Below are 25,512 nucleotides of genomic sequence, written 5' to 3'. Positions count from 1 at the left end.
GGAAACCAGGTACAAACCAAAAAACCAAGCCCCCCAAAAAAGGTCTACCCTAAGTGTGAGAATAATGAAAAACATGTACTGGTAGATAGAGTACTGAGTAGAAGGAAAGTATTTAAAAGTACTGCAGGAAAGGTAATACTTTGGGGGAGAAAAATGTTAAAAGGGAATGGAGAGACACCTTGTGGGAAACATAATGTGAAAAGAAAAATGAAAAGAGAAATTTAAGACCTTGCAAGATTTTTACAATTTTTTAAAACTGATGGTTCTGTAATTCCTCTCCCACCTTAGTGTCATCCAATGAAAACACTATACTTTGTTAAACTGCCAGAAGAGGGAGCTCTTGAAATAGGAATCTTATAAACCACCCCAAGCCACCAACCTTGTCCACAGAAATGCAGACAGTCTTCATCTATAAAAAACTACTATAAAAAGAAAACAGAAAATGAGAATCTTAAGCAATTCAGCTGATGAAAATTCCTGCCCACCAAAACCAATAATGAAGCAGAAGAAAACTATAACACAACCTTCTAATCTAAATTAAATATTGTCAAATAAGCATTTAGGTATAGGGGACAACAAAAATCCCATCTTAAATCAGGAATTTAAAAAACTAAGAAGAAACAGACCAAAAAGGGAAGAATTGATTCAAGTCAGGAAAGAAAACTAAAAAATGATAAAATGATATTAGAAATGAAGCCCAAGTTATAAGATGCCTAAGGAAGAATAAGTTAAAAAAAATAAAAAGAAAATTTAATAAGGGGTATTGAATAAAGAGAACAAAAGTGAGACAAAGAAAAAGGTAAAAAATGTCACAGAGAAATGACTGGAATGGAAGACAGAAAAAGAATATCCTATTCATTTAAATGTGGACTCCCCAAAATCTACATATTGACAAGGCCTACCAGATCCAGGACAAACTGACCTGCAATAATCAACTCTAATACATATCCTGGTAAAACTTGAAAAGTAAGACCTAAAAAAATAAATATATGTGTGTGTGTGTGTGTGTGCGCGCGCGCACGCGCGTGTGTGTGTATCTCCTTAGAGCCTCCAGGAAAAAACATGAAATAACTTACAAGGACAAGAGAATAAAAATGGCATCAGATTTCTCAAAAACAGTATACAAGCAAGGCAACATTAAAAAAAATAAAAACCTCAAGGAAAATAAGTGTGAACCAAGGATTCTTTTCAAGTATCTACTTGAAAAGTAGCTACTTTTCAAGTATCTTGTTGTTACAGAAAAAAATTTACATATGCAAGAGCTTAGGGAATTCTGCATTCATGAGCCCATCTTGAAGAATAAAGATGAACTTCATTTAACCAAGAAGTTGACTGAGGAACTTCAGTAAAAAGTCTAACAGTGAGTATCTGATATATTTAGTTATGGATCTAAGATTTTTTAAAAATGTAGAGATGAGTGTAGAAGAATCATTTGTTATATGACATATGCTAAATGTTACGTGCAGACATAAAGGAACTAAAAATAAAGGTAAAGAGAGAGAAGAAAAGTAACATAAGCTCACTTATTAACATACAGGCAACATATGGGAGATAAAGGATACCATTAAATAATCACAAACCATATAGTATAAAAGGTTAAGAAAGCAAGGGAACAAAGGCATTAAAAAAAGTATACATATAAAGGTAACTACAAGAAAAAAGTACAAAGTTTCCTGAATACCAAAAGAATTTTAAGAAGAACAAAGGAAATACATCATGCAGAGAAAGAAACAGAAAATATAATATGCATAATAATCATAAAATAGAATGACAGAGGTAAGATAAAAAATACAATATATCATAAAAGTGGGTTTAACTTGCCTAATAAAAGAAAAAGATTTTCAATTTGGCTCACAAAGCAAGACGCAAGTATGTGTTGTATTCAAGAGATATAGTTAAACAAAAAGATTCAGAAAGGCTAAAACTAAAGAGATGGAAAAAGGTACACCAGGCAAATTAGAATTCAAACCAAAAAGCATTAATGTTAAAGCTATAATTCAAAATGAAGATAAAACTGTTATGGATATCTATGTATAAAATAACAGTGACTACAAAGGAAAAACCACAGTAGATGCAAGGAAATATAGAAATATTAATAGAAGACTTTAACACACCACTCTCAGTACAAGACAGGTCAAGAAGACAAAATATAATCCACATTAACAAAAGTAGAGATCTTCAAAAATGTTTATCAATAGTAAAATGATTTTGTCACCAAAAGAGTCTGAAAACTGCTAGTATAGAAAGTTAAGAAACAGACCCAAGTAATTATGGAACTTGATTATTCATTAAGAGGCAAAGAGGAACTTTTTAATAAAGGGAACTCAGAAATCTGGTTATCCATTTAGGAAAACAACAAAAATTAGATCCCTATCTCAAAAGACAGAAAATAAACTTCAAATGGATGAGGGGTAAAAGTGTAAACAATGAAGCTGTATAAGTACTAGAAGAAAACGTGAAAAGGTTTTCTACCTGTGGCTCAAAATCTAGATACCTAATGAAGTAAAAGATTGATAAATTGACTTACATAAAAAACTCCCTAATATGTAAACATCTGAGGGAAAAATACCAAAATCTGACTGAAAATGTAAAAACATATGAATGGACAATTCACAAAAATAAAGTAAAAAATTAGGCCATTAATAAATATGAGAAGATATTCAACTTCACTTATAAAAAGAGAAAGGTAAATGAACACTACACTGAAATACTATTGTTCCCCTATCAAACGGGCAAAAATTTAAAAATATGTCATACTCTGTGGTTAGGCTCTGGGGAAACATACTCTCATAGTATATGCTTGTAGGAATGCCAATATTTAACATAATTACAATATCTGTTTACCTTTTGACCCAGCAATTCCACTTCTAGGAATACACCCTGAAGACACATTCCAACAATGTAAAAATATACAGACATAAAGTTAGTCACTGCAGCATTGCTTGTAACTGCAAAATTCTGAAAATAATCTCTATGTCCATACATAGAAGAATGACTTGAATAAATTATGAAATTTATAAATTATGGTGCACTCCCTCAATGGAGTACTAATACTATACAGCTGCAAAAAAGAACACAGAAGACCTCTGTGAATTTATTTATTGTGAATTTCCAGAATATACTGTCAAGTGAAAAACCGAAAGTACCAATGAATATCTAAGACTATTATACTTTTGTGTAACAAACAGGAAGAAAAAAGAAAATACAGATGTATCTGCTCATCTGTACAAAATAAAGAAAGGATGGATAAACCACAGACAAATAAATAAAAACAACAGGGATGGGGAAAAAAAATCTCTAAAACAGCAACGTGCCTGTTAACAGCTGCTTCTTTGTTTCATATAGTTCTATGGGAGCTGTGAACGCAAGCCCTTTGGCTTTCAGAGCCAGGTGATTTGGGGACCTGTCCTTGGGTGGCAGGCTTAAAAGGTGGGGTGCTAGACGTATGGGCTAAACTCTTCTCTCCTCAGAGAGAAGGTGGAAATTGGGGGCTTCCTCCTGACTGTATGGAGCTCTGCTAGGGTGGGGTTTATGGCAAGAGTGTGTTACAGCCTTTCCTACCTATTTTTGATGTGGGTATTTTCTTAGTCGTTTGATGTGTAGAGGTCACTTGACTAGTTTCTGGATTTCTCTCAGAGGGAATTGCTCCATGTGTAGCTGTATCTTCCATGGGTCCAAGCGAGGAAGAAAATTCAGCAGCCTTCTATGTCACTACGTTGGTGACCCCCCTCTCTGCCTGTTCTTCAACTGCTATCTTCAAGGTGTTATACTTTGCTAACCCTTCTTACTCTACAGCTTCACCTTAAGTGATCTCATATACTCCCACAGTTTAAGAGAACTCATGTGTTGACAATGCCAACAAGAAATCTCAGTGTTACCACTTCTTAATCATATTGTGTTGAAATATCAAGTATGTTTTATTACATATGTTCTGCCCATTATTTACAGAACTCTGCAGCTGTAATTATGTTTCTGGACCTATTCTCAGTTATTTTCAGGCATAAACAAGACCATAACAAGTAAAAAAATCATAAATGGACAGAATATCCTCCCAGGTTCCTTACAACCCTAAAATTCAAAGACTTTATCAGATGACCATGATTAACTTGAGATATAAACTAAAATGTGATTTAGTTACACTTAAATAATGGAAAGCTATATTTCCAATTATTTTAAACACAAGATTAATTATTGTCTCCCATGTAAATACATATACCTTCACAGTTTTAAAATATAAGTATCTTACTAGGTAACCACATATTAAATATTAAAAAATTTAAATTACCCTCTTGTCCATTTCATAAGATGAAGCTTCTGTACTTGGCAAAAGATGGGTAATAGTGGCTATTAGAATCTGTAGGAAATAAAGAAAATAGCTCAAAATATGTCAAACTAATGGTGCATCCTAAAACTTAAACAATAATGCTAAAGTGATACAAAATCTACTGCTGAAAGTTTATCCAAAATATATTAACATTGTTATTTCAAAGTAATTTTTAATAGGTCAGCTTTTCAAGTACACTTAACTATCAATCATTTACAATCCTAATGTACAGAACCAAAGTTATATATGCTCTGTTAACTATAAATGGATTTCTTACAAATTCAAGTCATGAATCAATATGTATAAACATACAAATAATATATGTTCTGATAGAAAAATGAGAAGACATAGATAAGCAAAAAGATTTATAAAAACCACCTGTAATTTATCACTCAAGACATCTACTTTGCTCAACCAATTAGGTATAGAAGGGATGTATCTCAACATAATAAACACCATATATGACAAGCCCAAAGCTAACACCATACTCAAAAGGTAAAAAGTTAATATCCTTTCCTCTAAAGTCAGGAACAAGATAAGGATGCTCACAACTGCCATTTCTATTCAACACAGTACTGGATGTCCTACCACAGCAATTAGGCAAGAAAAAGAAATAAAAGGCATCCAAGTCTGAAAGGAAGAAGTAAAATTATTTCTGTTTGTACATGACATGATCTTATATATAGAAAATCCTAAAATTCCACCAAAAAAAACCCCGTTAGAACTCATAAATGAATTCACTAAAGCTGCAGGATGCAAAATCAACATACAAAAATCAGCTGCATTTCTATACGCCAACAATAAACTATCACAAAGAGAAATTAAGAAAGCTATCCCATTTACAACAGCATCAAAATCAATAATATACTTAGGAATAAATTTAACCAAGGAGGTGGAAGACTTATACGCTGAAAACTAGAAAACACTAGTGAATGTAGCTGAAGACACAAATAAATAGAAAGATATTCCATATCATAGATGGGGAAGAATTAATATCGTTCAATTGTTCACACTACCACAGTGGTCTACAGATTCAATGCAACTGAATGCAAAATTCCAGTGGTGTTTTTCTCAGAAATAGAAAAAAACTATCTTAAAATTTGAATGGAACCACAAAAAAACCCAAAGAGCCAAAGCAATCTTGAGAAAGAAGAACAAAGCTGGAGGCGTCACACTTCCTGATTTCAAGCTTTATTATAAAGCTACAGTAATCAAAATATGGTACTGACAGTAAGGTACTGACATAAAAACAGGCATACAGACCTGTGCATTAGAATAAAGCCTAGACATAAACCCCCACATACAGTCAACTAATCTTTGACAAGGGTCCAAGAACACACACACAGCGTTAAGAAAACTGGATATCCATGTGCAAAAGAATGAAACTGGACCCCAATTTTTTTTTTTTTGGTCTGCACCGGGTCTTAGTTGCGGCACGAGGGATCTTTTTTTAGTTGCAGCATGTGGAGTTCCCTAGTTCCCTGACCAGGGATCGAACCCGGGCCCCCTGCATTGGGAGCAGGGAGTTTTAGCCACTGGACCATCAGGGAAGTCCCCTGGACCCCAATTTTATACCACTCACAACAATTAACTTGAAATGGATCAAAGGCTTAATATAAAGACCTGAAACCATAAAACTCCTAGAAGAAAACATAGGAAAAGGCTCCTTAACATGGGTCTTGGTAATGATTTTTTTGGAAATCATACCTAAAGTAGAAGCAAAAACAAAAAAATAAACAAGTGGCACTACATAAACTAAAAGCTTCTGCATAGCAAATGAAACCATCAATAAAGTGAAAAGACAACTTACAGAATGGAAAAAAAATATTTGCAAACCATATATCTGATAAGGCGTTAATATCCAAAATATACAAGGAACTTATACCCCCAATAGCAAAACTAACTAAATTTATAAATGGGCAAAGGATCTGAATAGACATTTTTCCAAAGACATACAAGTGGCCAACAGGAACATGAAAAGGTATTCAACATCGGTAGTATCAGGAAAATGCAAATCAAAACCACAATGAAATATCACCTCACCTTTGTTAGGATGGCTATTTGTAAAAAAACAAGAGAGAACAGATGTTGGTGAGGATGTGGAAAAAAGGGAACCCTTATACACTATTGGTGGGAATGTAAACTGATACAGCCATTACGCAAAACAGTATGAAGGTTCCTCAAAAAATTAAAAATAGAACGACCATATGATACCACTCCTGGGTATATATCAGAAGGAAATGAAATCAGTGTCTCAAAGAGATACCTGCACACCCATGCTCACTGCAGTATTACTCACAATAGCCAAGATATGGAACAGCCCTCATGCCTTTCGACAGATGAACAGATAAAGAAATTGTGGTATACATATATACACAATGGAATATTATTCAAGCCATAGGAAAGAAGAAAATCCTGCCATTTATGACAACATGAAAGAAACTGGAGTGCATTACACTAAGTGAAATAAGCCAGACAAAGACAAATATTGTATGGTATCACTTATATGTGGAAAAGTAAAAAAAGCTGATTTTATAGAAACAGAATAGTGGTTGCCAGGGTCTGGGGTCTAGTGAACTGAGATGTAGGTCAAAGGGTACAAATTTTCAGTTATAAAAATAAGTTCTGAGGATTTAATGTATAGTACAGTAACTACAGTTAATTGTACAGTACTGAATATCTTAAAGTTGCTAAGAGTAGACCTTAAGCATTCTCACCATAAAAAAATGTTAACAATGTGAGGTAATGGATATGTTAATTATCTTGACCTTGGTAACCCTTCTACAATATCAAATCATTATGTTATATACTTTAATATAATACAATTATATTTATCAATTATTCCCCAATAAACTTGGGGGGAAAATAAAGAAATTTACTCTCATCTTCCCAGATATTTTGGTATATATACTTGTAAATATACGCCTTTTTTTTAAAGAAAGATTTTATAATGTGGCTTTTTAAATTAACATATATTATACACTGAACAGAATATGAATAAAATTGATACAGAGAATATGAAATAAAAGACCTTATTAAAAGAAAGCAAAACATTCTTATAGTGTTATCATTTACCCTGGAAATTTCTTGATCTCATTCAATTTTTTTTTTTTTTAAGAATATGTTGGGGGTAGGAGTTTATTAATTAATTAATTTACTTTTGCTGTGTTGGGTCTTCGTTTCTGTGTGAGGGCTTTCTCTAGTTGTGGCAAGCGGGGGCCCCTCTTCATCGCGGTGCGCGGGTCTCTCTCACTATTGCGGCCTCTCTTGTTGCGGAGCACAGGCTCCAGACGTGCAGGCTCAGTAGTTGTGACTCACGGGCCTAGTTGCTCCGCGGCATGTGGGATCCTCCCGGACCAGGGCTCGAACCCGTGTCCCCTGCACTGGCAGGCAGATTCTCAACCACTGCGCCACCAGGGAAGCCCTCATTCAATTTTTTAATGTGCATGTTAAAAACGTATAGAGGTGGGCTTCCCTGGTGGTGCAGTGGTTGGGAGTCCGCCTGCCGATGCAGGGGACACGGGTTCGTGCACCGGTATAGGAGGATCCCACATGCCGCGGAGCGGCTGGGCCCGTGGGCCATGGCTGCTAAGCCTGCGCGTCTGGAGCCTGTGCTCCGCAACGGGAGAGGCCACAACAGTGAGAGGCCCGCGTAACGCAAAAAAAAAAAAAAAAAAAAAAAAAAAAAAAAAAAAAAATGTATAGAGGCAAATTTACTGTATTTTTATTGTATGCTCTTAAATTTTTATAAATGATTGCTTCATGTAGAAAAATTCCTCTAAACATAATTTATACCATAAAAGGCTTTACACACTAATAGAATCTAGTATATTAGATTAATACTTAATACTGGTAATAGAACTGGGCTTCTATTCCTAACTATGTAAGTAGGTAACCATTAGTGAAATGCTCTACTATTTTAGAATTTCATTTCTTCATTCAATTAGAGGTAAAGTATAACCATTTATCTGTAGGCACTGGCCACTATAATGTACAGTGAAGCAATCTGCAAAAACTCTACACACCTAAGAATTACTTAGATAAGTATTAATAATATATAAACTACGAAGAAAATAAGGGAAAGGATTTGGAGGCCTTCAAATGAACAAAAAAAATATGCTTACTTAAAGAACACCTTAACTTTCAACAGAATAATCAATCTTAAAGGGTAAAATTTTCGAGTTTTAAAATTTCAAATGTTTTAATACTAATAGACATATATATGAACATTCACATTTACATCCAGTTATCACGTCCTGCATGATAACAATGGTAGCTGCTGCCAACATTTATTAAAACTTATGTCCCATCACTTTTATGGCAAAAAGTGCTCAGCGTGTTACATATATTTTCTCATTTAGTCTTCAGAGCAACTCTGTGAGGTAGGTATTTTTATCCCAAATGTAAAGATAAAGAAAGCCAGAATTTAGAGGACTGAGTAATTTGCTGACAGTTACAAAGTTAGTAAATGGCAGAGTCAGGGGTTAGTTAAACCAGGTCTAACCTTCAAACCCAACCTCTTAACCATAATGCTATATATTCAACTCAACAGATTATTTACCTAAGAGATTCTACATGCAAGTCATCCTAGGCATAGAAAATAATGAAGAAAAAAATGCCATTGTCTTAAAGAAGCAGCTCAGAATTTTTAAAAAAAAATATTTATTATTTGGTTGCATCAGGTCTTAGTTGTGGCACGCAAGCTCCTTAGTTGCGGCTCACAGGCTCCTTAGTTGTGGCATGTGTGCTCTTTGGTTGTAGCAGGCGGGCTACTTAGTTGCAGCCCGCAGGCTCCTTAGTTGTGGCATGTGAACTCTTAGCTGCAGCACGCCATGTGGGATCTCCTTCCCTGACCAGGGATCAAACCCGGGCCCCCTGCATTGGGAACATGGAATCTTATCCATTGCGCCACCAGGGAAGTCCCAAGAAGCTTAGAATTTTTACACAAGTATATTTAGTGCTAAAATAGGGCCTGGCGACGTGGTTGAGTGGGAAAAGTCTGGACTTGAAATTTTACAGACTTGGGTTTGAACCCTGTTTCTACCCTGTTACCTTATGACTTTATACAGTTGCTATCTCCTCAGTTCTCTCATCTTAAATAAAGGGAGGAGAGGAGGCAGGGATAACAGTCCACCTCAAATGACTTTTTACGAATTAAATGAGGTAACATATGAAAAGGTGACTAGTATAGTGACTGATACATGGTAGTAGGTGCTTAATAAATATTAATTACTATCTTTCCTAAAAATGTTATAAGAATATGAAGATAAGAAAGATAAATTCTGGTTGGAGAGAACAAGTAAGGACTCTTATTTTTTGAGGAGATGGTATTTAAACCAATCACTGAAAGATGGGGGGTGGGGTAGAGAAAAGTAAAACATTTTAGGTAAGAAGAGAGTGAGGGGTATGTTTAGGGGATAATAGCTGACTCAGGTGTCCAGACTACAGGGTATTTCATAAAAGGAATCAGTACATGATTCTGAAAAGATGGGCTGGGTCCTCATCTGGAGGCCTCAAATTAATTCCCAGCTAAAGGGTTTGGGTCTTATTTTATAGACAAAGGAAAACCACTCAGAGATTTTGTTTGTTTGTTTGTTCTTCAGGAAAGTGACATAAGAGTCATGTCAATGTGAATGATGACTTGGAGGGGATGACCTCAGAAGCCAGGAAACCAGTTTAGAAGGTTATTATAGTATCTCAAGAAAGAAATAATTAAGGGCTGAAAAATGTCAGGTATTGTAGGAAGCACAGAACACATAAAAAAAATAAAAATAAAAATAAACCACTTCATAAATGACTGGCTGAAGAGGAAAGGAAAGGAATGAATCAAAATAATCTCCTGATTTTGGTAACTGGAGGGACGGTATGTTTTCTAACCTAAGACAGGGAATGAAGCCTAATATACATTAAAAGACAATGGCAATGATAAATTTGCATGTAGCATTTAAAACCAACGACATAATCTCTTAACATAATATAGAAAGGGACTCTCATGAACTTTGATATCTCAAAAAAGTACCTTGGGGCTTCCCTGGTGGTGCAGTGGTTGAGAGTCCGCCTGCTGATGCAGGGAACACGGGTTCGTGCCCCGGTCCGGGAAGATCCCACATGCCGCGGAGCGGCTGGGCCCGTGAGCCACGGCTGCTGAGCCTGTGCGTCTGGAGCCTGTGCTCCACAACAGTGAGAGGCTCACGTACCGCAAAAAAAAAGAAAAAAAAAAAAAAGTACCCTGAGTGGCCATTATTTAGCTATGCAAAATTTAAAGAAAACTATTAAATAATTTTAATCTCAAGGTATCCAAATCTAAGGATCTTTAACAAGTCATAATAAGAAATAAATGAGAAATTACTTACTTGAATAATTTTCAAGGGAGAATCAGGCTGGTAAATCTGAAGTCTAGGTACATAATGAACCAGCATGTGAAGCATGTTACAAGCTACATGGGCTACTGTTTTATTTGTAAACTGTAATAATAAGAAAAAAACAAAAAAGCACTGTTATAAAAAATTTCTTCCCGATATTATTCATCTCTGCATTAGCTGCTAAAAAATTTTAAATTGTATACATGTTTTTTTTTGTCATTCTATATTTGTGTTTATTAAAATATTATTAGGAAGATAAACATACACCTGCAAAATAAGCAAATCATAACACATTCCAAAGATATAATTAACTTTATTTTTTCTTTGTAATGTTTGACTGTCCTCATTAAAGTTTTATTCCATTTTCTGTTACCTGGATTTCTGGAATGGCCTCTAAACTGCTAATCTTGTTATCCCATCTTTCCCCATTGCAATCTACTTACTATACTCAATACTTCCATATTATCTTCTGAAGAACTGTTCTGATGCTGACGTTCTCTATGCTTAAAAATCTTAGATGACTCCCCAATGGTATAAAGTCAAACTTTTTATGCTTATCTTTCTATAACCAAATCTCACCCACTCTTCAAGCCCTGACCACATACTTCCTCTTTCCAGTCTTCTGTGATACCTAAGTCAAAGTGACCTCTGCTTTCTCTGAACTCAATCAGCAGTTTATATGCACCACTCATTTGGTTCTCTCAGCTTTTTATATTTTATTACTTATTTTAATCTTTTTCAGCCATCATATTATTAATCTCTTCAATCTAGTACTTGTATTTCTTTTTCATTCTGGTATTCCTTACTCTGCCTAGCAAAGCACCTCAAACATAGTATATACTCAGAAATATCTGTCAAATAAGTAATATTTGTACTTTGTGTGTTTAGAGTTCTATACAGATATTATAATACAAGTCTTAGGACAAAAAATAATATCACTCATCTTTTTACAAATAAAAAATATCCATTTATTCATTCAGACTCTCCAAATAATTGGGTTATTATTTCTGAGCAAATCTTATTCTGGTCACAAAGAGGGCATTTAACTTGAATGATAAAGCCAAAACCTGAATAGCTCAAGAATTCAGGAAGTAATAAAGATCGAAGGGTAGGTTACAAAAATACTGATTAAGAAATGATAAACAGCCTTACAAATGTTGTTAAATGACTGCTTTCCTTTTTAGGAGTCATCCATATTTATCTTAGGGACAAAGCCAAATATATAAAAAGTTGAGACAAAACAGGTCATCACCAAGATATCCTAAAATCAAGAGTAGAACTATTCTTAAGGAAAAAGTCGGAATCAAAGAAATAATGTAATAATGAATTAATTATTCTGTAAGGGCACAATATATAATTAACATTTAGAGAAAAATAATCATACATTCTATACTATCTTAATATAGTCCACTAAATATTTATTTACTTACCTTTAAGGAAACACAAATTACATTCAGAGCTTCCTTAATTTGAGGATGATGAGACTCATGGACTAGTTCTTCACAAATCCAAATACCTAAACTGCAAAGTGCTACACACCTGCAGAAAAGGCAACCAATAATGATACAAATAAAAGTGGATGAGCGTTTAAGTGAAATGACACCACCACCACAACCAAAACACCCACAACCAACCAACCCAGAGTGAACATGCACTGTTTAGGTGAATTAATCAATTTGTTACTCTGTTAATTAATCAATTTATTGCTGTTAATTAATCAATTTGTTACTTAGGAAGATAAAGTGGAGGAAAGCACATCCCCCAAACTCTAAGCCTTATTTTTTTCAATTTAATTTAATTTTTATTTTATATTGGAGTATAGTTGATTTACAATATTGTGTGTTTCAGGGTATATAACAAAGTGATTCAGTTATACATATACATACATCCATTCTTTTTCAGATTCTTTTCCCATATAGGTTATTCCAGAATATTGAGTAGAGTTCCCTGTTCTAAGCCTTATTTTCAACTATAATTTATTACCAAGATCATAGGTGGGGATAACACACAGGATCTTTCTAACAAACCCATATTGATAAATTGATATTGTCATAAAGCTTCCCAGACAAATATGCAACCTGCTTTCAAAAAGGAAAGAGTGGGGACTTCCCTGGTGGCACAGTGGTTAAGAATCCACCTGCCAATGCAAGGGGAGCAGGTTCGAGCCCTGGTCCGGGAAGATCCCAAACGCCGTGGAGCAACTAAGCCCGTGTGCCACAACTACTGAACCCACGTGCCACAACTACTGATGCCCGAGCGCCTAGAGCCCATGCTCTGCAACAAGAGAAGCCACTGCAGTAAGAAGCCCATGCACTGCAACCAACAGTAGCCCCTGTTCACCACAACTAGAAAAAGCCTGCGGGCAGCAACAAAGACCGGATGCAGACCAAAATAAATAAATAAATAAATAAATTTTTTTTTTTTTAAAAAAAGGAAAGTGTAATTTTATTGACTGATAGCAGCAGTCAGTAAGATATTATTTTCATATTTTTTACATTTAACATAGCTAGCTACAAATTCTTTTTAAAACAAATTGGGACCACAAATAAAATTTATACACTTTATAAAGGAATTCCAACAGAAACAGAACTTGGAGATTTTTTGTTCTGTTTCCTCATGTCTTGTGAAACTTCAGTTCCCTACTTCAACTGAGTTTCAGCTTGAAGAAAGTAATCTGATGATCAGAATCAGTAAAAATTCTATTAGTGTGTTCAAGTATAAGCTTCTCATGAAGCATATAATGTTTCTAAGTATTAAAAGAAAGTCAGCTCCTTCTAGTTTCCTGATATATCTTGCATGTCCTGATACTGATATTCTTAAATTAAATTCAGTAGAATGCTAAATTTCAGAACAATTCAATGCAGAAATATTTTTCTTCCTGAACATAATGGATGAGAAGTTAAGTCCCTTCTTTCAGTCCATCAGTGTTAATGCTACTAATTTACTATCAAAACTATAGAAAGTCTTCTATGTGAGGTCTACAGCTTCCTTTCTTCCCTACTGTTGTCCACCCATCAATCTTATGTAACATTTATAGATCTAAATAACCAAGTGACAGCTTTAGCAGTGGAAGGAGCTGTAATCCTAAAATAACAATAAACTCTGAAGTGAAGCAAAGTTCTCCATAGATGCAGCTAACTGACACAGTAAAAGGCACAGACTGGGAGTACAAATGCTTAAGTTTTTGTTTTTTGGTTTTTGCTTTTTAAAGGTTAACATCAGTTTTTGTGTGTGCATGTGTGTGTACAGCTTCCTACATTCTTCAAGATGTCAAAATAATCTAGATTATTCCCAGTATGGCTCAACTTTCTGCTACTAGTCAGATTCTGGGGTATAAGCTTCTAAGGCCTTACATTCCTGAAAAGTATAGGCAAACAAGATTAGAAAACGTTTAACGTTCGACTTCTGGGATTTTCCTATACTGTCAACGAGCTATCATGTTAATGATTCCCAAGTGTACATCTGGTCAATTATGTTTTAGGCTTTGATATTCTTTCACCTGAGAGGCAATGAAGTTTTTTTTAAAAAAAAAAAAAAAAAAAAAAAGGCAGGGCTTCCCTGGTGGCACAGTGGTTGAGAGTCCGCCTGCCGATGCAGGGGACACAGGTTCGTGCCCCGGTCTGGGAAGATCCCACATGCCTCGGAGCGGCTAGGCCCGTGAGCCATGGCCGCTGAGCCTGCACGTCCGGAGCCTGTGCTCTGCAACGGGAGAGGCCACAACAGTGAGAGGCCCGCGTACCGCAAAAGAAAAAAAAAGGCAGAAGATGTAGAATCAGAAGCTATAGGTTCAATTCTGGTTCTGCCACTTATTACTTATGCATCTAATAAGGCTCTGAAGACAAACTGTCAGAGTTTTAATCATGGCTCTACATTTTCTGGGTGATAGGGCATATTACTGAAATTCTCTGAGAGTTGTTGTAAAGATTAAGTGAGGTAATAAAGTGTTTAGAACAGTGGCTGACACGTAGAAAAGGCTTAATGAATGTTAGTTTTCTAAGCCATCAGTTTCTTGCTAGCAAAATTGGAAGAATAATGATGATTCCAATAATTTCTTAGAATTGTGATGAGGATTAAATGAAACAATATTATAGGAATATCCTCATAAACTTAAAAGGTTGTCATTATTAACACAGAAAATGCTAGGGAAAGAATATCGAAAATCATCAAATTTGGGGCTAAAGCTAAAAGAAATGAAAATGTGGGATAATGGAAAAGACAACGTCATTTTCTGGAGTAGCTGAGCAGTATTAAAATAGAATTAATGTTGAAAAAGAATTCACTCAAAAAAACTTGTTTTTAGTTACCTTGGCTATTAAGTAAGAAAAATACACAACTGAATTAAAAAGCTGGAGCTATGTCTCATTTAAGAAAATTGCTCATTACTTTTAGTTGCTGGAAAAAGAAGAGGTTTAACTTAGAATTAGAATCCAAACGGTCAAAGTCATGATCTGTACCTTCATGAACCTTGAGTCAAATAATGTGTAGATTATTGAAAAAGACACAGCTTTGTGGAGGTTCAAGAAATATAAAATAATGATATATGATATTTGGGGGAAAAGAAGGAGCATGGTATGCTATTGGCAACCTGCTTTTTTTTTTAATTGAAGTATAGTTGATTTACAATGTGTTAGTTTCAGGTGTACAGCAAAATGATTCAGTTATATATATATATTCTTTTTCAGATTCTTTTCCATTATAGGTTAGGCAACATCCTGATTTAAATCAACCTTTTTGAGAAAGGTTTAGTAACACAGACAAAATGCCACAGTTTTCACTTCTTAATGAGACATTTAAAAAAAAAACATTCTAAAATCTTATTTACATTCTATTTTTTAAAAATATCCTGATCAAATATTTATAAATATTAATATATACTATTTTCTTAGATATATTACTTTAATAAAATTGAAATTAAAATTGAAAATAAAATTGAATTAAAATATAAAAATATTTTAATTCAATTTAACAAACATTCATTGGGTAACTAGTACCATATTTCAAGGTACTACATAAGAGACGGTGACAAATATAATCTGAAGGGAAAGCAAAATCTACTTAAATAAAATTAAAAGAAATCATTTTGGACACAGAAGGTGAAGATACTGAAGAAGGTGACTAGGATTTTATTTTTTTTACTGAAGGGAAGGTTCATACTTAAATAATGAAAAAATGTATTTAATCATCCAAATTATTTAAATTTGTGATTCAGAATAGCTTTTGTGTATCTGAAACAATCTGGACTGCTAAATAATTCCGTTAACTTCTAAAATAAAACTACAAACACAAAACAGCTATGTCAAGTCTTAAGAATATCTGACTTACCGTGCAGGACCAGAGGGCTCATCTCTTGCCGAGCTTAATACAGTTTTGATTATAAGTTCCTAAAATGAAGGAGAAATATTAGCAATGACTAAGATTTTTCATTCATTTATTTAACAAATATTTATTAAACAGCCACCACGGACCCAGGCACTGTGTCAGGCGCTAGGGATACAATAGCAAAATAAAACAGACATTTTTCGTTCTCATATACATACTTTTAGTATATTCCAATGTTATGCATAAAATTAGCTAAATAAATAAAACAATGGTATGGTCTGAATGTTTGTGCCTTCCCCCCAAATTCGTACATTGCAATCCTAACCCCTGAAGATGATGGTATTAGGAGGTACTTAGGCCATAAGAGTGGGGCCTTTATGAATGGGATTAATGCTCTTATAAATAAGAGACTCCCACAGAGTTCCCTAAGCACCTTCTACTCTGTGAGGACACAGCAAGAAGGCACTGGCTATGAACCAGGAAGAGGGTCTTCACCAGAATGTGATTATGCTAGAGCCTTGATTTTGGACTTAGCTTCCAGAACTGTGAGAAATTTCTGTCACTTATAAGCTACCCAGTCTGTAGTATTTTGTTATAGCAGACAAATGATTTTTGAAATTTATCACCAAATGTATATGTTCAAAAACTTTTTTCCTGATTAGAAGAGTAATAAAATGCTCACTATAAAGATAATTAAAGCAGATTTAAGAGCTCAAAGGTATGAACAAAACTTTTCACAACTTTGAGAATTATCATTTAAAAGAAAGCTTCCTCTTCTTATGTGTGAGTTTTGGGATAAGTGCTAGTTAATAGTTAATATGGTTTTTAAAAATCATTCAATTATTCACTCACTAAGGATTTTTCAGCTATCTAGATTGTAAGCTCCTCAGAGGAGTAACCTTCTACTTATCTTTGTGAATTTAGCACCTAACCCAATGGCTAGCAATGAATAGATACTTGGAAGCTACCTATTGTTTAAGCCCAAGAGCTTTCTATGTAATAGTGTTATTTTGGTTTTTTCTTTTAATCACTTCAGCCATTACTGCCTATACAATGGCCAGCAAAGGACAAGGCCACTCTGATCATACAAATCACATATAGTAGGCTAGGCTAAGCCCAAACAAACTCAAAACGGCCTAAGCAAACTGAAACTCTTACCTATCTTTGACCTTCAGGATCTTCTGAAAATAGAAGAAACCAAAGCCATTACATCCCTGAATACTAAAGGTCAATTTGTATAGTTTTAATTAAATATCATTATAAATTTGCATCGGCCCCTACAATTTTATGTTTAAGTGAAGTTCACTTGTTTAACAAATGTTTTGGGAGAATATTCTACATGCCAAGCAACGTGTTAAGCTCTGAGGATATAGCAATAACTAAGACCTTGTGGTACTTATTTGTCTAAAGTATAAATCAGACACTGAAAAATAATTACAAGTGTAATTATTACAAATGTTGCACAGAGAAATACAGGTGGTATGGAAAGTATATGCAAAACTACTGACAAAAATTTGATTTAAAACATTTCTTTCAGAGAAAGCACAAGTTTAAAAAAAAATCATCAGCATGACTTCTGAGGAGATAGAATGCCCCTCTCTCGTCCCTTCTTTATTCTCTTTTCCCTTCTAATTCTAGGGCCAATTCAGGTCAAACAGAGACCATCTGGCAATTACTATAACAAGCACAACTTCTTAGGACTGTTAAACCTGTGGGAATTTATAATACATGGGCATTCAGTTAGAGACAGGTCTTGACTTAGTGACGGAATTATTCACTACCACGCACATTGCTGGGTCCAGAGCACTAAGTGCCTTTATCCTAACTACGAAACCTGACCTCACCACTCCCCTCTACCCTGGTCTAAGAATTACTGAGTCCAGAGGACACACCTTCCCCTTCAAACAGAGGCTGACCTCTACAGAGGCACAAAACAACTTTTCACCAATTTTTTTTACTTGAAATTTTTAAAAAGGCTTGTAAACAACAATTAGGGTATGTCTACTCCTAATTAGACACTATCTTTTTTTTTTTTTAAAGATTTACTACCTGGGTAAGCAATTGTATAGACAGTTCAATTTTGCACCATCTCTTATTCAAGCCTGTTAATGCTTCAGGTACATGGGATCTCCACCCCAATTCCACAGTTTCCTATAGCAGACTAGACTATTCCATTACATTGTTTGATTCATCACCTTGGAAAACTGGGAGAAGGAGACAGTCAAATATGCAGGTCGAGTGCCATCTCAATCTTAGAAGCCTTACATTAGCAGCATAGTATATGGCTCATGGGATTTCAATAAATGTTCAGTGAGTGAATGAATGAATCCTAAGATAATGACATGTGAGTGGGTTCAATAATGAGAAAATATTTCCAAAGTAATAGTTATAAAAAAAGGTTATGCTCCTAATGGACATTCCAGCCTTTGTGTCTGAGGGGTACAGCTGGCTAAAGTTCTTTAACAATTGTGTGGATTTCAAGAGGAAAATGAAGAACACAAATTTTACTGAATATACTGTTATGATTATAAAGTCATTTAAACGCTAAAAATTAGCACCTAATTTCTTACCTTAACATCTGTAAATTGAGACACAGCAATATCAGGAATGTTGGGATGGAGAGCAGGCAGTTCACAATATAAGTTGGGAAAGCAAACCAAAGATCCAAGAAGAACTTGTGCTTCCACTCTTGGTGCCTATGTATCAGATTTTAAGAATCTTTAATTATCAGAAAAATTACTTTATTACCTAACCAGATTACACAGGGAAGTCAGAGTACAAGCAAAATTGAAAAGGAAAGGGGAACACAAAAAGATTAGGTTTTCATCTATACTTTCCACTAAAATTACTGTTATTCTCAATAAATGCAATGAACAAATAGTAGAGCTTTCTTTAAGAGCAGCTAATAAGCAGAAATGTGGGTACAGCTACTGAGTATGTAAACAGGAATACAGTTTTCGCTAACAGCATAAAATTACCCTGATTTTGAGGAAAAATATAAATACTTTCATTCCAAAGGCAACTCACACATCGTAACATATTGTTCTAATGAGCAGAAGACTCATGATCTCTAGATTATATCCGTTACTATCTAAGGATGAATAAAGTAACTAAGGATGAAAATGGTCAATATATCTTCAAGACACAGGCATTAGTCTAGATGTGTTTTATGATATTATGCACATGATAAAAACACTACCTATACTACTTACTAAAAACAAAATTAGAAATTATGCTTGGACTGCAGATGAAGGTAACTTTTCATCTTTTTTCCTTAGCTGTATTAAGCCATTCCTGAAGTATCAGCACTGAACATTTCTTTTTTCTTCTGCCTTCTTGCATGCCCACCTAACATCAACATCCACCTACTGATAAATTGCTTTGTTTACTAAAATACCTACAAATTGATTTATATGTTTAATAACACCTAACAAAAATGCTAAAACCAATCTATTAGAAATATAAAACTTCTTCTATTTACATGAAACAAGAACCTATCTCCAAAGGATTTCCCTGTTAATAAATGTTATAACAGAGGTGATATTATGATTTTCAACAAAACAACTCATTTACATATTAAAAAAATAATCTAGATTTACAGATACAAGGCCAGCAGTATAATGGGGCGGGGTAAGCTCACATCCACCATCCCGATTTAAAATCAATTTTACTATAAAAATGAAACTGAAAAACACTCCCAATATTTAATGTTAGAGATTAGCTAAGGGTTTTTCTTTAAAGTTGGATAAAAAAACTGGGAATATTCATTTAAGTATGTGGGGCATAATGGGAGGAAGAACTGGAATGGAACTGTAATTAAGAAAGGCAAAACCTAATCAAATTACTTTGAAATCTGCCTGGGGGCGGGGGATTAACAAAAGGAAGATGATATGTGTGGGATCTAAAATGAAACTCCAAAGAGCAAGATTTAGACTGTGTATCTCCAACACCGTCCAGAGGAAAAGACTGCCCATAACCTTACAGTGGAGATGTGTCAGGTTTAATTCTTGTAATGATTTGGCTTCCTATGCAGCCTTTCTCAATAGGTGTTCCTCATAAGAACCACAGAAAACAGAAAACAACTGTTTTTAAAATTTTCCCAAGGATGTTACAAAAGTAGTATCCTTCTAGATAGGAGGACGGTTTAGTCACATAAACTGGATGCCTGGGCTTCCCTGGTGGTGCAGTGGTTGAGAATCTGCCTGCCAATGCAGGGGACATGGGTTCGAGCCCTGGTCTGGGAAGATCCCACATGCCGCGGAGCAACTGGGCCCGTGAGCCACAGCTACTGAGCCTGCGTGTCTGGAGCTTGTGCTCCGCAACAAGAGAGGCTGCGACAGTGAGAGGCCCGCGCACCGCGATGAAGAGTGGCCCCCGCTCGCCGCAACTAGAGAAAGCCCTCGTGCAGAAATGAAGACCCAACACGGCCAAAAAACCAATAATAAATAAATAAATTTAAAATGGATGCCTAAGGACATCAGGGCTGTAGGAAATGTGCCAACTACTCATCTGGAATAATCAGCCAACTGAACAGTTATAGTTTTCATAGTAAATGCATTAAAAAATGGCATTGGTTTATGCATCAGGCTCCTCTGAGTTCTATCAGCTTTTGCCAGTATCCAAGAGATTGATAATCTGTGTACTCTGTTAATACTAAAATAGCCTTGTAACTTGTTTACCATCTTTAGTTTGTCTTCCATTTAATCTATTCCCAGTTTAATACACTTATTTAACATTAGCAAAGCACAGATTTAATCATCTCTCTCCCTACTTTAAAAAATTCAACTGTTTATCTAATATAAAATATAGCATTATAATCTGATCCCTGGCATTAACAGACCCTCCAAGATATAGTCTAAAGCAGTGCTTCTCAATCTTTACTGTCCATACCAATTATTTGGGATATAGTTAAAATATATATTCTGTTTCAGTAGGTCTGGGATGAGGTCTGAGATTCTGCATGCCAAATGTTTCCGGTGTGCAGACCACATTTTGGGTAGCTGGGATCTAAAGTACCTTTCTGTTCTTTGTGTCTACTACTCTCTAGTTAGACTAACTAGCTTGTAAACAAAATGAATTATTTGTCATTCCTAGGACACAGCTTACTCATGCCTGTTTCCCTATGCCTGGAATACCTTCCCCCTTCTCCATTTTCACTCATAAAAATACTACTAATCTTTCACGGACCTACTCAAATATCTTTTCCATGGAACCTCCTGATATCCCTTAAAAAAAAAAAGATCTCTCCTCTGTCTTAATTACCAAATAATTTTATTTTGTTTAACAAACACTTAAATTGCACATACAATGTGTCATATAATGTTCCAACCATGTTACAAATACTAACTCAAATCCCCATAAAATAACCAGATGAGGAAGGTTACCTCCATTTTATAGATGAAGAAACTTAGACACAGAGAAATCAAGTAACTTGCACAAGGTCTCACCGCTAATTAAGTGGCAGAGCTGGGATTTGAACCCATGCTTTTAACCACTATGCTAAGCTCCTCCTACTGGTACCTCTTTGTTGTCCTACATTCTATAGTTGTTAATATATTTTTCTATCTTCCCAGCAGCAGACTATATGCTCCCTGAGTACAACGTGTATCTCATTTATTCTATATCCTTCTATATTCCACACAAAGGAACACTTTGTACACAAGGGGAAACAAAAGTATAATAACCACAAAAGGGCTTAGCACCATGTTGAACACATACTAAGTGCTGAATATATATTTACAGATTCAATTAATAAATACCTATAACCATGATGCTGTGCCAGGCCCTGAAGATACCAAGATAAGTAAGACATGATCACTGTTCTCCAGGAACTAGGGAAACAGGGTTAATAACTAGCTATAAATATAGGTTGTTCTCTTATTTGCACATTTCCTCTAGGTGACTGTATCCAGTTTCATGGCTTTCAATAGCATCTGTAAGCTAATGTCTCCCAGTTTTACATTTTTGGTCCAGACATCTCCTTTGAGATCCTGACTTGTATATACAGTGGCCCTTCTGACATCTCATGGGTGTCTAACAGGCAGCTTCCTATGCTCCAAATAGAACTCCTTTTCATTCACTGTTGGTCTTTTGCAGCTTATAAATGAAATAACATGTTAAACTGCTTTGCAAGTTTTATAACTAGCACTAGTCAAGTATGACTGATTTTTCTTTCCCAAATACTTTTAGTTTTTCCCAGTAGACATTCAGTTATTTCTCATTTATACTTTGTTCCAGGGTAATCTTTCTAAAATACAAATGTGATCATGTCACTCTGCTTAAAATCTTTCAACGGCTACTCATTCTTTCCTTAGGATGAAATCTAACCTCTTGAGCACTACAAACAGAGTTACTGCCTTCCTCCTTAGTTCACTTCTGACACTTATATCTGAACATGTTCCAGTTATACTAAGTTACCTGGCATTGTCTCACAGCTCCAAACTGTATGAAAAATCCTCACATGCTGTTTTAGAGTTTACTCCTAGAGCATATTTCTGGGTTACCTCACCTATATTTCTTTCTTCTCTTTTGCTATAGCCCATTGCCCATTTTCAAAATTTTCTTCCCTCCCTGTTTGTTTCCTTAGATTTCCTCAATTTTAAATTGTTTTGCTTATCAGATTTAACCCATTTTTGTAGCTCCTGGGTCAATTTATCAAATAATTTTAGTACTTTCTTACACTTCAGAATTGTTTACTTTTTTTTTTAAAGTGGGAGAGACAATCAATTCTAATTAAATTACATATCTTCCTGAATATCAGTTTGTTATATTTTATCAACAATGGCTCTTCCTTTGTTGCTCTGTTAGATGAATCTTGGTTAACCGCAGTTTGTTATATTATGAAGGACAGGAAATAAAAACTTACATTGAGAAAAGCTGAAGAAGCCACTCTACCAGCTGCTACAATAAAATCCATAATAAGCATTGTGGCACCAGGCAAACCAAGTGAAAAAAATTGAGGTGAGCAGTGCTTGATGATTGTATTGACAATATCCTTAGGAATAAAGAAAAGAGGAGAAGAAAAATATCACAAATGTAATCTTGGGTATCAGCTAATCAATATCCTTAAAAATAGACATGTATGAAATAATAAAACAGGTAATAACTATAACTCGTTGGCTAACTGGAAAGACTAATTTTAATTCTTCCAAATAATCCATGCTTTGTACTATATTTTGTCACAGGAAAGTAAACTGCAAACACTTTTCTTTTTAACTGACATCAATACAGCATTTTTTTTTTTTTTCACCCTAGAGAGCCAGTTAGAAGGGTCTCTACTTCGGAGGGTTAAAAATATAAGGCCCAGGCTTCCCTGGTGGCTCAGTGGTTGAGAGTCCGCCTGCTGATGCAGGGGACAAGGGTTCGTGCCCTGGTCCGGGAAGATCCCACATGCTGTGGAGGGGCTGGGCCCCTGAGCCATGGCCGCTGAGCCTGCGCATCCGGAGCCTGTGCTCTGCAACGGGAGAGGCCACAACAGTGAGAGGCCTGCGTACCACAAAAAAAAAAAAAAAAAAAAAATACGGCCCATGTGTTGTAAAACTTAATTGCAGAGTAGTTCCTTCTGCCACCTATTTGCTTCCACGTGATAACTCTGATGTCTGAAGTTGCATGACCTGTTATGTGGCAACTGGAGAAATTCTCTTTTTTAGAAAAATTGAAGTCCTTTGATGATAGACATCTAGCCTCAGAAATCCAGAGGTAGGCATTTTTAAGGGAATATTCTCAACTTGGTTGTTCATTCATTTTGCCTTTGGAATTTACCATGAGGATGCAGTATAGCAGGTTGTATTACTCAATCCAATTTAAATGAACGCTCTTTATCCAGTAATTAAGAATATCATTTTATTTGAGACATGTTTATAAGGTAGAACACAATAATTATTTCAAATTAACACAAGAAGTTTTTTCACTTTTCAGAAAGATACATTATCATCTTTTAATATTAATTTAATGCTCCTGAAATGAACTGCAAGTGAAATTTAACCACGTTGTGATTACAAACATTTACATTACTTTGACAGGCAACTTCCTGTACTTTTCAGTTTTATGGCCAGGATCAAGACCTGTGAAGTAATGTTCTAGAGACATATTTATGACTATCTAATGTAATGACTATATTGATGCAAATCAATATACTTGTCACTATGGTAATACAATTTATAAAAATAAGAAAATGTGATGTGCTGACTCTTAGAGTAGAAAAAAACCTCTGACTGCTGCATGACTAGCTGAGCAAATACCTAAGTCCCAATTGCCAGTTATCAAGTAACAATTACAAAATACCTAACAATAAGTACATTAGGACATTAAAGGAAGATGTTGTCCGTGTAAGCAAAGGATGTTTTAATCTCTTCAAAGAGTGAACAGTTCTTATAACATTAGAAGAAAGATGCACTTAATAATCAAGTCAATCTCCCAACTACAATAGCTTGTTTTGAAACTATGTTTCAGAATAAATGAGGTTATAAATGGAATAAATCTGTAAATAAATTACAATATAAGGGAATGTTTTTAATTCTACACCTTGAAAGTCAAGAGTTAAACAGAATAAAGAATCAAAGATAAACTTATAAAGCGACTTGTTACAAAGTACATATATTTACCTGGTCAATATGAAGTAATCCACAGTGCATTATGTTGTAGAAGTGTGTTAGGAAATCTCTATTTGGAGAAACATCTTGTCTTCTTTTCATTGTATTACAAATAAGTTTATAGGCGTGTAATTTACCTTGCTTATATTTATCAGTTAACATGGTTGCCTACAATTGAAAGATGTTGTTTTTAATACTCAAAACCAAATACTGTTTGTTAAATACTGAAACAATTGAATATAGCAAGCTATATATTTGTTTTCATTTATTTCTATGTTGGCCCATTTTCTTTAATGAACTAAATATCAGGATTCCTGAAATTATTTTTATCATTAAAATGATACAATGTAGGTGTGAATAACTATACACTGTTTCACTTAGGAAAATGCACCAAACATATCATATAATACTTAAAAGAATTAGTTCTTTAGAAGTACTAGCATATTCTATAACACAAAACTGAGGTTTACATTTCATTTAAATACAATAAAAACATAATTTACTATATTCATTTTTGTTTCAGTAATAAAAATGATGCAACCTAAATAATAATTTTGCTAGGCCCACTCTCCTCTCTATATAACCCCTAATGGTTAGTTAAAAATTAAGTGTTCTACAGGGAACTATATTCAATATCCTGTGATAAACCAAAATGGAAAAGTACATGAAAAAGTATGTATATATATATGTATAACTGAATCGCTTTGCTTGCTGCAGAGTAGAAATTAACACAACATTGTAAATCAACTATACTTCAATAAATTTTAACAAAAGCAAAAAAACACAAAAACACACAAAAAACAAAACTAAGTGCTCTAGAAGACTACACAATAGTCTTCTCTCTCTCTACTGTTTGAGACTGACCACATACTTATTTACTAAATGAAACTTTTTAATTAATATTTTATATATTAAG

General features: G+C 34.7%; 1 protein-coding gene across 8 annotated transcripts in view; it reads right to left on the bottom strand.

Annotated features, from left to right (window-relative positions):
* RALGAPA1 (Ral GTPase activating protein catalytic subunit alpha 1) overlaps window positions 1-25,512 on the bottom strand; it is a 221,005-nt gene that overhangs the window by 75,949 nt on the left and 119,544 nt on the right. For all 8 annotated transcript variants that reach the window (XR_010943440.1, XM_067737483.1, XM_067737461.1 and 5 more), the window contains 7 exons: window positions 24,609-24,764; window positions 22,871-22,999; window positions 18,576-18,701; window positions 16,009-16,067; window positions 12,117-12,225; window positions 10,678-10,788; window positions 4,286-4,354 (listed from right to left, as the gene is read on the bottom strand). Coding sequence is in view for 7 of the 8 variants with exons in the window: in XM_067737483.1 (XP_067593584.1) it covers window positions 4,286-4,354; window positions 10,678-10,788; window positions 12,117-12,225; window positions 16,009-16,067; window positions 18,576-18,701; window positions 22,871-22,999; window positions 24,609-24,764 (759 nt within the window). In the remaining variant the exon portion in view is untranslated. The remainder of the gene's footprint in view (window positions 1-4,285; window positions 4,355-10,677; window positions 10,789-12,116; window positions 12,226-16,008; window positions 16,068-18,575; window positions 18,702-22,870; window positions 23,000-24,608; window positions 24,765-25,512) is intronic.

This window comes from Pseudorca crassidens, chromosome 1, assembly GCF_039906515.1.
Source record: "Pseudorca crassidens isolate mPseCra1 chromosome 1, mPseCra1.hap1, whole genome shotgun sequence".
Taxonomy (NCBI): Eukaryota; Metazoa; Chordata; class Mammalia; order Artiodactyla; family Delphinidae; genus Pseudorca; species Pseudorca crassidens.
This window is presented reverse-complemented; position numbering and strand designations above follow the sequence as displayed.